Source organism: Onychostoma macrolepis, chromosome 03 (assembly GCF_012432095.1).
Source record: "Onychostoma macrolepis isolate SWU-2019 chromosome 03, ASM1243209v1, whole genome shotgun sequence".
NCBI classification, from domain to species: domain Eukaryota; kingdom Metazoa; phylum Chordata; class Actinopteri; order Cypriniformes; family Cyprinidae; genus Onychostoma; species Onychostoma macrolepis.
Window position 1 is genome coordinate 21,014,640 of NC_081157.1, and position 12,024 is coordinate 21,026,663.

At 35.9% G+C, this 12,024-nt stretch overlaps 1 protein-coding gene across 3 annotated transcripts; it reads right to left on the bottom strand.

Moving 5' to 3' along the window:
- Positions 1–4,652: 4,652 nt before the first annotated feature.
- Positions 4,653–11,139, bottom strand: foxred2 (FAD-dependent oxidoreductase domain containing 2). Of its 3 annotated transcripts, XM_058770151.1 has the most exons (11): positions 10,867–11,139; positions 10,250–10,469; positions 9,327–9,632; positions 8,946–9,197; positions 8,393–8,722; positions 7,301–7,467; positions 7,043–7,208; positions 6,117–6,343; positions 5,765–5,935; positions 5,014–5,266; positions 4,653–4,919 (listed from the first exon to the last, which is right to left on the bottom strand). In XM_058770151.1, exons 2-10 carry the CDS (start codon positions 10,462–10,464, stop codon positions 5,022–5,024), a joined length of 2,079 nt encoding a protein of 692 aa, XP_058626134.1. In that variant the 5' UTR covers positions 10,465–10,469; positions 10,867–11,139; the 3' UTR covers positions 4,653–4,919; positions 5,014–5,021. The 3 variants fall into 3 exon arrangements, with proteins under 3 accessions (XP_058626134.1, XP_058626132.1, XP_058626133.1); XM_058770149.1 differs by having other exon boundaries at positions 4,653–5,266; positions 10,867–11,137; XM_058770150.1 differs by having other exon boundaries at positions 4,653–5,266; positions 10,741–10,878.
- Between the last annotated feature and the right edge of the window lie 885 nt (positions 11,140–12,024).

Consider the following 12,024-nt stretch of genomic DNA (forward strand, 5'->3'; position numbering starts at 1 on the left):
AATATACGCACGTAATTTCTAAAAAAATATGTGTGATTTCTGACTTACATTTTTTATTTTATGAAAACAAAGATTAGGATTTGAATTGATTGTTAATTATTTTATCTATGTTATATTTGCACATGTAATCCCCACTAGGGGGCCCTCAGTAAAGTTACACAAGGGCTTCAAAATGTAAAAGTAAAAATATATTTAAATAATTTAATAATTCATATGCTAAATCTGATTTAAAAATGTGTGTATATTTCCTACTCTGGATTTAAATCAGGAACTCAGAACATCCTTAGCTCTCATCTTAACAGCATTATACATGACAAACCAAACTTTGACATTTTATGTTATGTTTTCTAATCTGTTTTACAGTTAAACTCTTTCCAATATTTCAAACATTTCTATAATAAAACATTGTTAATTTCGGAAATGACTTCAATGATGTTTCTATGCTACATATGCTATATGGGTAGTTGACGTATCAATGTGTCCTATGGTGTGACGGAAAATTGTTTAAAAAAAATAGGCTCTAACATTGAAGATAAACCTCTCTCATGCTATTTGTAACTCTAAGAATGAAGATACATTTTTCTCATGTTATTTGTGTGTTAAGTTTTTTTGTCTACATTTTTGCTATGTCACACCATAGGACACAGTCCAATTTTTATTTGTGAACTACCCATATACAACCGAATTCCGGAAATGTTGGGACGGTTTTTAAATTTGAATAAAATGAAAACTAAAAGACTTTCAAATCACATGAGCCAATATTTTATTCACAATAGAACAGAGAGAACATAACAAATGTTTAAATTGAGAAATTTTACATTTTTATCCACTTTTATCCAGCTCATTTCAGATTTGATGCCTGCTACAGGTCTCAAAAAAGTTGGCACAGGGGCAACAAAGGGCTGAAAAAGCAAGAAATTTTGAAAAGATTCAGCTGGGAGAACATCTAGCAACTAATTGAGTTAACTGACATCAGATCTGTAACATAAAAGGAATGTCTTAGAGAGGCAGTCTCTCGGAAGTAAAGATGGACAGAGGCTCTCCGATCTGTGAAAGAGTGCATAAAAAGATTGTGGAATACTATAAAAACAACGTTCCTCAACGTCAAATTGCAAAGGCTTTGCGAATCTCATCATCTACAGTGCATAACATCATCAAAAGATTCAGAGAAACTGGAGAAATCTCTGTGCGTAAGGGACAAGGCTGAAGACCTTTGTTGGATGCCCGTGGTCTTCGGGCCCTCAGACGACACTGCATCACTCATCGGCATGATTCTGTCATTGACATTACTAAATGGGCCCAGGAATACTTCCAGAAACCACTGTCGGTAAACACAATCCGCCGTGCCATCTGCAGACGCCAACTAAAGCTCTATCATGCAAAAAGGAAGCCATATGTGAACATGGTCCAGAAGCACCGTCGTGTCCTGTGGGCCAAGGCTCTTTTAAAATGGACTGTTTCAAAGTGGAAGAGTGTTCTATGGTCAGACGAGTCCAAATTTGACATTCTTGTTGGAAATCAAGGACGCCGTGTCCTCCGGCTAAAGAGGAGGGAGACTTTCCAGCATGTTATCAGCATTCAGTTCAAAAGCCAGCATCTCTGATGGTATGGGGTGCATAAGTGCATACGGCAGTGTTGGGTAAGTTACAAAAAAAAGTAATCCACTACAAATTACTAATTACTTCTTTAAAATTGTAATTTGATTACATTACTGATTACTGCATTTAAAAAGTAATCAGATTACTAATTACTTTACTTTCAAGTTACTTTAAAGTTTACTTTACTTTTCAAGTTATCAAACCTAAAAAATACACTACAAAGAGAAACTCATAGTTCTTTCATTCATTTCATATTGACTGAAAAAAATACATAAGTAGGCCTATTATTTGTATACCCTGATTCACTCCCAATATCAACAAAACTTTTTTTTTGGTTTTGTAAAATAAAGAAAACAAATAGGGTGCGCTTTCTGCATTCTCTGTCTACGTGAATATCTTCCTGAAACGAGTCAGAATGAACGAAAATGACATGAGAAATACAGTATATCTAAAGAAAGCTTGAATTGTCTTTTATTAAATGAAGTAAGTCATGTCGAAAACAAATATTCTCTGATAAAATAATCCGTATGAAACCAAAGCGAGGTCCAGTCTTTCCCGTCTGAGCTCACCTATAAAGTAATCATGCCCGCGCACATCGCGCGCTAGAAGATAATCATCTGCGTGAAACCAGGCTTGAGACGCTCAAGTCACCTCTGTAGAAAGATTCAAGTTCATCTCGGCTACTTTTCGTTTTTGGAAGAAGGCGCGCTGTGAGGAATAAGCCTTGAATTGTGATGCTGACGTGGTTGATCTCATTCTGATGATTCATTTATTTTTTACTTTATTAGTGTTACTGTGACATAAACTTGCACACATTCACTTGTTGAACTTTTCCCAAACTATATTGCCAGACTAAAATATGTTGAGTGCAAGATTTTGAAATATGATCTAAATGTTTTAGGACTTTAGGTGCATTCTTCAGTGATTTATTAAAGGGCAAAACATGATTTTTTTAACACTGCATTTTTAACTTAAGTAACGTAATTTTATTGACATAAGTAACTGTAATCAGATTACATAAATTTAAAATGTAACTCATTACTTTTACCAGGAAAAGTAATTAGATTACAGCAACTCTGGCATACGGTATGGGCAGCTTGCATGTTGCATGCTGAAAGGTATATAAAGGTTTTACAGCAACATATGCTTCCCTCCAGATGAGGTGTATTTCAGGGAAGGCCTTGTGTATTTCAGCAGGACAATGCAAAACCACATACTGCATTCAAATTTTATTCTAATTATTCAAATTTTAAAAAACGTCCCTACATTTCCGGAATTCGGGTTGTATATACTGTAATTATATATATACAGTGCCTATAGAAAGTCTTCATACCCCTTCATTTTTTCACATTTTGTTATGTTGCGTTCTTATGTTAAACTGCTTTAAATTACTTTTTTTTCTCCACATAAATCTACACCCCATAATGAAAACACAAAAACTGGATTTATCACAACTTTGCATATTTATTAAAAAGGAAACACTGAAAAAATTACATTGCACAAGTCTTCATACCCTTTGCTTTGACACTTGAAATTTAGATTAGGAGCATTCCAGTTTCACTGGATCGTCTTTGAGATGTTTCTATACTCCGACTGGAGTTAACTTGTGGCAAATTCATTTGATTGGACATGATTTGCAAAGGCACACACACCTGTCTATATAAAGTTTAACAGCTGAAATGGATGTCAGAGCAAAAACTAAGCCATGAGGTTAAAGGAATGGCCTGCAGAGCTGAGAGACAGGATTCTGTTGAGACAAATCTGGGGAAGACTACAAAAAAAAAAAAAAAAAATTCTGCTGTGTTGAAGGTTCACAGGAGCATTTGGCCTCCATAATCCTTAATGGATGAAGTTTGAAACAATCAGGACTCCTCCTTCGATTGCTTAGTTTGGCCAGGAGGCTAGATCTAGGAAAAGGGTCTTGGTTACAGAGGTGATCAAGACACTGATGCTCACTCTGGTTGAGCTCCATGATCTTATATGGAGATGGGAGAAACTTACAGAAGGACAAACATCACTGTGACCAATCTGGGCTTGATGGCAAAGTGACCAAACTCAAGCTTCTCCTCAGTAAAGATACATGAAACCCTGATTGGAATTTACAAAAATACACCCAAGTAACTCGCAGACTATGAAAAGAAAAAAGATTCTCTGGTCTGATGAACCTGGATTCCTTATTCATGTAACCAAGCACGCTTACCACCTGCATAATACCATCCCAGCGGTGAAGCATGGTGGCGGCAGCATCATGCAGTGGGGGTGTTTTTCAGCGGCAGGGACTGGGGAAGTGATTAGAGAAGATGGAAAGCTGAATGCAGATAAATACAGAGATATCCTTAATGAAAACCTGGTTCAGAGCGCTCAGAACCTCAGACTGGGCTGAAAGTTCACCTTCCAACCTTCCAACACAAGACAATGCAGGAGTGGCTTAGGGACGACTCTATGGACGTCCTTGAGTGGCCCAGCCAGAGCTGGGACTTGGAACCAATCAGACATCTTCGGAGAAACCTATAAATGGCTGTTCACCGATGGTCCCCAGCCAACCTGACAGAGCTCGAGATGATCTAAAGAGAAGAATGTAATTCAATTCAATTCAAGTTTATTTGTACAGCGCTTTTACGATACAAATCGTTGCAAAGCAGCTTTACAGGAAATGAAGTTTCTACAATATTGTTAATTGTTAATTAATAGTTGCCAAAGTGCTTTAAGTTTTGAGTTAAGGGTATGAACACTTGTGTAATGTCATTTTTTCAGTGTTTCCTTTTTAATAAATTTGCAAAATTGTGATAAATCAGATTTTTGCTTTGTCATTATGGTGAGTGGCGAGTAGATTTATGTGAAAAAAAAAAAAAAAAAGAGTAATTTAAAGCAGTTTAGCATAACGCAACATAAAATGTGAAAAAAATGAAAGGGTATGAAGACTTTCTTTAGGCACTGTGTATATATATATATATATATATAAATATATATGTGTATGTATATTAATATATATATATATATATATATATATATATATATATATATATATAAATAAACCACAAACACACCTTTCTGAAATTAATTATTGAGATATAGATGTCTTTATTGTAGTTATAAATAAAAGTACATGCATGTCAACCCAAGAAAAATACTTTTCTTATATACCTTTAACAATATTATAAAAAATAAGTTATGCATTGTATTTCAACACCAAACCCAACACCATAAAACAGTATATAAAGTTATACTTTGGCTTATAAAAACTATGGCAAGGTAATACTTATTATTTAACTTAACTGTATGTTTGATCGTAGTTTCAGGATGCTAGATGTGGGATGTTTTCTATGGAAATGCAGGTGAATTGATAAGGTAAATTCCATGAGAAATGGGAGGTAGATGAACACAATTTTAGCAGAAGAGTTTTGGTCTTTGGTACCGTTAATGTTAATGCCCCTCAAAGGTCAAAAGTTTCATAGTTGAAACGACTGCAGCGCCAGCATGTTTCAGGTATTCAGATACTGATGTGTCATCGCCGGGGGTAATATCTCCCTGATGATCTGCCATGAGTCCTGCCTCACGGGCATGTTGCCATAGATGGCTGTTTCCCACAATGCCCTGCTTTCTTAAATAACCTTGACGGCAGAAGAGGGGTGGAGTGCGACTGGTGAGGGACAGAAGGAAACAGGATTCTGAAGAAAAAGGACACACAGAGGCACATAATAAATGATGAAGTCCTCCTGCAAGAACAGTTGCAAAAAGTACTTCTCTATGCTGTTTTTTATTGTTTTGTTTTTTTCAATGTCTCTTTTGCTTACCAAAGCTGTATTTATTTAATCACAAATACAGTAAAAACAGTAATATTGTGAAATATCACCATTTAAAATAACTGTATTAACAGTGTAGTAAATAACTGTGGCAAATCTGGATTTTCAGCATCATTACTCGTCTTCTGAGTGACATGATCCTTCAGAAATCACTCTAATATGCTGATCAAGAAACACTTATTATTATTATTATCAATATTGAAAACAGTTGTGCCATTTCATATTTTTGTAGAAACTGATACATTTTTCTGGAATCTTCGATGAATAGAACGTTCTAAAGAACAGCATTTAATTTTAGAATTTTTCTTTAATTATTGGCACTCAAAAAGTTCCAATGTCTCAGAAGAACACTTCTGTACTGACCAGCATAAAAGGCCCTGAGGTCAGTTTGGAGGCAGTGCTCGAGGAAGCGTCTGAGAGGTTGGCTGTGTGATATGGGCTGATCCCATTCAGTTAAGAAGTCCTCAACCATGTGATGAACGGCCTCAGGTCGTGGTAGTGGCCAGCCAACTGGACGCTGTCTCATATCCTTCTCTATACAAACATAGAGCACACTTTTAATATTTTAATATTCCATTATTTGATTTTGATAGAATATCAACAGAAAGTCCAAAATATTTTCTCAACAACATCCCAATCTCACACACATACAAATTACTTTGTACCATATACACTATTATAGAAATCAACAGAACATATTAGAGCAGCTCTTCACCTGTAGGTAGTGTGTTGTAGTAGTACAGGACCGGATGGAGGAAGTTGGACCTCCAGGCTTTGGTCCATTCTGACTCAGCTCGACCTGGTCCTAGCGTATCAGTCCGGTTTAGTCCATACTGCATGACCAAGATCAGAAGACCATGATCTGTAAGGAGCCGTCCAGAGAGAGCAGACAGCTGGGGCAGGGCCTGCAGGGGAAACTCCTCCAGACATTCACAGTAAGACCTGTGGAAGGAAGGAGGAGAGAGACTTGTGTAGGTAAAACAGACATTCATCATAGTTGCCATATTTAATTGGATGTGAATGAGGGATAGAATTATTATCCGTTCAATGTGTTGTCAAGGTCAGAGGTTAGATACAATTTTGACAACCCATGAGTTTAGTGTTCACTGGACATTTGAAAAGACCGTTCAGTAAGATATTTAGTTTTTTTGAAAGAAATGAACTTTTATTTAGCAAGGAGGCATTCAATTGTTTAAAAGTGACCGTAGAGAGATTTTTGATGTTACAAAATATTCTATTTCAAATAAATGCAGTTCTCAGTCCAGAAAAAAAATTATCAAAGTTTCTACGAAAATTTGAAACAGAACTGTTTTTAACGTAGATAATAATGATAAACGTTTCTTGAGCAGCAAATCATCATATTAGAATGATTTCTGGAGGATCATGTGACACTGAAGACTGGAGTAATGATGCTGAAAATTCAGCTTTGCATCACAGGAATAAATTATATTTTAGAGTATATTAAAAAAACAGTTATTTATAATACTTTGGAATAATACTATTTTTACTGTATTTTTGATCAAATAAATTCAGCCTTAGTGAGCATAAGAGTCATCTTGGATGTTAAAAGCTAAAAAAAAAAAAAAAAAACTCACCAACAAATACATATATTATACATGCATTCTTTGAACCATCCCTTACCCTCGCAGTAGAATAATGTCCCCGAGAACCCCAAACATCTGGTACGGTCCAGAGGCTTCATTCACTCTCCTAAGAATCCAGGACTGCAGCTGACTGATGGGTAATTTTGTAGCAGGCCAGGCAAGGTTATGGTAACGCTGCTCCAGGATTTTATGAACAGCACGCACTGTAGTAGCAAAACACAGGACCTTTATTATGGCCTCCTACGTTCTTACAACAAACCTGAAATGTTATGTTTACGTGAGGTGAAATGCTTACCAGTGTAGCGGAATCCATGTACAAACCCACCAGCAGACATACGATAATCTCTGGAGTGGGCTGCTGTGCCCAGGACAAACATGTTGGGCGTCCCTCTGCCTTCATACCAGGCTGTTATTTCTGGCAACCGGCCTCGGGCACCACTGCTTTGGGGCGGCCGTGCAGATCTGGAAAAAAATGAAAATATTCTGTTAGTGTGAAAACAATTACACTACCAGCCAAAAAGCTCACCAGGAGCTTTTTTTTAGACTACCAGGTGGGGGGATGGGTTGGGGTGGGTTCTAAATTTGTACAGCTGATTTTTGTTTTATACTACTGTTCCCTGAAGAAAATTCAATAAACAGTTGTTAACAAAAAAAATAATAATAATAATAATATATATATATATATATATATATATATATATATATATATATATATATATATATTATTATTATATATTTTTTTGATATTTTAAAGTGTCACATGATCCTTCAGATATCACCAATATGCTGATTTGCTGCTCAGTTATCAGTTTTTACTGGTGCTGAATTATTAATACTGGTTCTTTTTATTAGCGTTGAAATGTTTTTTGGAACCCATGATAAATTGCTTTCAGGATTCTTTGATGCATAGAAAGTTAAAAAAGAACAGCATTTGTTTGAAATAGACATTTTTGTAATGTTATAAATGTCATTACAGTCACTTTTAGTAATTTAATGCCTCCTTGCTGAATAAAAGTATTATTATTATTAAATCCTACCCCGACTTTTGAATGGCAGTGTATCACAGTTATCACAAAAATATTAATTACCACTACTGTTTTCAAAATTGATAATAAGAAATGTTTCTTAAGCAGCAAGTCAGCATATTAGAATGATTTCTGAAAAATCATGTGACACTGAAGACTGGAGTAATGATGCTGAAAATTCAGTATTTAAAATAGAATAGAAAACAGATATTTTAAATTGTAACAATTTTTCATAATATTACTGTTTTTATTGTATTTTTGATTAAATGGAACATTAAAAAATTACTATTCAAAACTTTCGACCAGGTGTGTGTATATAATATGCTGCTGGGCATATTCATAATTTTGACTGTTGAACTTACCCATCAAAAATGGAGAAGTTAAAACGAAAGCCCAGGCATCGGATCACCCGGTCATATGGCTGTCTGAGTGAGAAGTTATCAGTGTGGTAACTAGGCAGATTTTGCCCAGTGACCTTTGAAATGTTGTTGCCATTCTGGTCAAGAAGTTCAGTGAGAGTTAAATACAGCTGCTCCTTTCCCTCCGTTGATTTTTTACTTCTTTTCTTTGCTGTTCTTCTCTTCCCTCCATCTTTTTCTCTACGGACAATGGCAATATCTTCCAGTCTTCCCTCTACAAGACCGTCTAGAGATTTCAGCTGGTACGTGTCTAATAGCTCATTGTTTACTGCCCTAAAAAACAGAAATGTTCGTTTCAACAAGGTGCGGTCAACATTAGTGAAGTTCCATGGCCAAAAACGGTCCATTGTCTATTGAAAATAGTGTAAAGATTTATGAAGCACAGCTCATGAAACCTAGATGCATCAGTTGTGCATTTTGGTTACAACTACAAGCAGGCTTGAAAAACATTAATTTTATGCATTATGCAATAAGTTGGACAGGGTGGTGTAAATACCTGAGGTCCCCAACATAGTGTGTCTGCCATGCGAGTCGCACAGGGCTAGGACTATACAAGTGAATCCGGCTCGCTCTACCCAAGATGCTCTGTGCCGTCTCAAAGGCGGAGTTTCCTTTGCCAAGGATTAACACAGCCTGGTCTTTAAACTCCTCAGGATCAGTGGGAATAGACTCGTAGCCCTCCACCAGGTCAGAGCCAAGAAAATCCACCTGCTGAGGAACCCAAAGGCCAGTGGACACCAACAGGACACTACAAAGACAAAAAAAAAAGATTATAAATGATATAAAACATCATGAAGGGATTTCAAAGACACATGAAAATATGATTAAATATTATAAATGTTAAATTAAATAATGAAATGTTAAACTTGGGTCAAACCTGCACTGATAAATGACACCATTCTGATCGGTCAGAATGTAGCCATGGTTTCCATTAAAATCTGACGCTTTGATTCTCCCTATATCAGCTCCATATTTAACCTTCAGTCCCAGCTCCTTCACAAACATCGAGAGGTAACGTGGGAAGTCATCGGCACTGGGGTAGAGCTCTCGGCTTATTCGCTGAAACAGCAGGTCGGGCCTGTCACTCAACAGGGAGTTCCAGTCATGACGCAAGTTGAATTCCTTGTTCCTCCTCCCCGTGTATATTTTGTTAATGCTGATGAGCTTTCTGTGGCGAGGATATCTGAAAACAATACAGTAAATAAGACATGATTAAACTTCAAGAAACAAAGAAAGTCAGAAAGGTGACTTTATCAGCTTATTTCAATTTTCCTCTCAGCCAACAGCATTTGGAACCAATTTTATTTTAACAGGATATTTTTTCTTTGAATTAATATGCAATAATGAAACAGTGATGTCTTGTTGACTTTAAATATAAATAAAGATTGAAGAAAAAATGCATATATGTATATACACATAAATATATGTTATATTAAATTCTTTTGTATTAAGCCTTTTCACATGACATGCAGACAAACATATGTTTTTCATGGTCATGAATTAAGAATTCGTTCCCTTGTTTGATTTAATTAAAACAGGAAATGAATTAGTGCAACGTGGTCACACTTTACTAAAGTGAGGGGACAAATTAGGGAACAGATTCTTGATTTGTGACAATGATTTAACTAAAATGAAGGAACAAATGAATCTTGCAAACAAATTATTAACTTGTGACCGTGATATGCATCATTTTGTTTGTTCTTTTTAGTGTAGTAGCTTGCAATAATTTAATTTAATATCCTAGTAAAATCATTCTAGCTCAGTTTGAGAAATGTCCTTTTTCATTCAGATGTCACGAACATTTGGAAGAAGCTGCCTGGTCCTGTGTTTCGCTCTAGAATGATGTAATCTCTCTGGCTCCTGGACAGAAAGTAGCCCATCTGGAGCCCTGCAGGTCCAGCTCCCAGCACACAGTACTCATGGCTCACGCTGTTATTATGGCCATGAAGACCAGAACCAGAACCGGCCAGGACCAGGACACACAGGAGCCTGAAGAGAAGCTGAATCACACTCATGAGGCCTGGGGACGGATATAAAAACAAAAGATTAAAGCCAGCAGCTTTATCTGTAACAGAGGCTTTACCTTAAGATCATTAAAGATAATTAAATCAAGCACTCTCTTCTATTTTATAGAAAATCATTGCAGATGGTTGCATGCATGAATAAGCTTTTAAACTATAACTACTTCATATAATAAAGTATATACAATAAACACACAACTAAGCATAAAGGCAAACACAATAATTAAGAATACAAACTATAAAATAATAAACAATATATAATACATTTACTTATTTTCTGATAGAGTCAATTATGGCTCCTCGTTCCAATACTGAGGATGAGGCAACATCCAGCACATGCAAGACAGCGAAAAAAACACTGTATAGTGTAAATATATTGGCATTAAATCAATCTACCGTCAACTACAGCTGCTCCTGCGAACCTTCAGAAATAGTAAATAGGGAAATAAACAGCCGGCATCCTGTGAACTACATCTTTGCGATTGCACGGTTTTCATAACATCTTCCACAGGCAGAAGACAGAGCGTCACGACAGGATGGACGTCGAAAGCGAACCAATGAGAGAGTAGAGAGGCGTGGCTAAATCACACAGAGTTCACGCCCACTCTGATGCTATTCCTGTTGATTCTAATGCAAAGACTTTTTGTTCTTCTTTCATGGAAAATGGTTTCTCCCCCCACATAGTTCTCCTTTGGAATAATGCTGATATAACTTTTAGAAATAAGTCTCTTTTTTTCCCTAGATGGTTTAATAATAACTTGAACTGTATTCTATCTGTGTTTGATGATATTGGTAATATTTTAACTTATGAACAATTTATGAATCCATAATTTTCCAGTCCCACTAAAGGAATATAATACTTTGATGAGACCCATCCCAGTAGGCTTAACCCAGTTAATTAAAAGTCACCTCAAATTCAGTAAAGGCAACAGTGTTTATCCGGCTTTACGTTTGGGTGGTATTGATATTTTAGATCGGAAATGCAATAACAAACATATTTGCAAAATATTTCAGACAAAGAAAGATTACTCCAAGAGGGAAATTCTACAGGGGTTCCTTTATAACAAATATAAATTGGGCTTGGCTTTTGCCAAGTAAATTTTGTATATGTCTAACAAAGTTAAGGAGGTTCATTATAAAATCCTTCATAAAATTGATCCTGTTAAATTGTCTATTTCTAAATATTCTGATGTTGATGAGTCTTGCTCGTTTTGTGGTTTTGTTGAGGAAACAGCTTCCCATTTGTTTTTTGATTGTGGTGTTACCAACAAATCATGGGTTGACTTAAGCACCTATGTTTCTAACCTTACAAATGTGACCCATACCTTCGTCCTCAAAGATGTTATTTTTTATTATGAAAATACAAAGCTACTACCTGTTGAATATGTTGTTAATTTTATTATATTGAATGCAAAATGCTTCACTCATAAGCAAAAAATGGCTTAAACCTCCTTTGTCTTTCCCTCTTTTTCTTTCTGAATTTGATTCTCTTGTTTCATCTCTAAGACTTACAAATAACAAAAGAGTGCCAAATTTTTGATGCAGTATGACAGC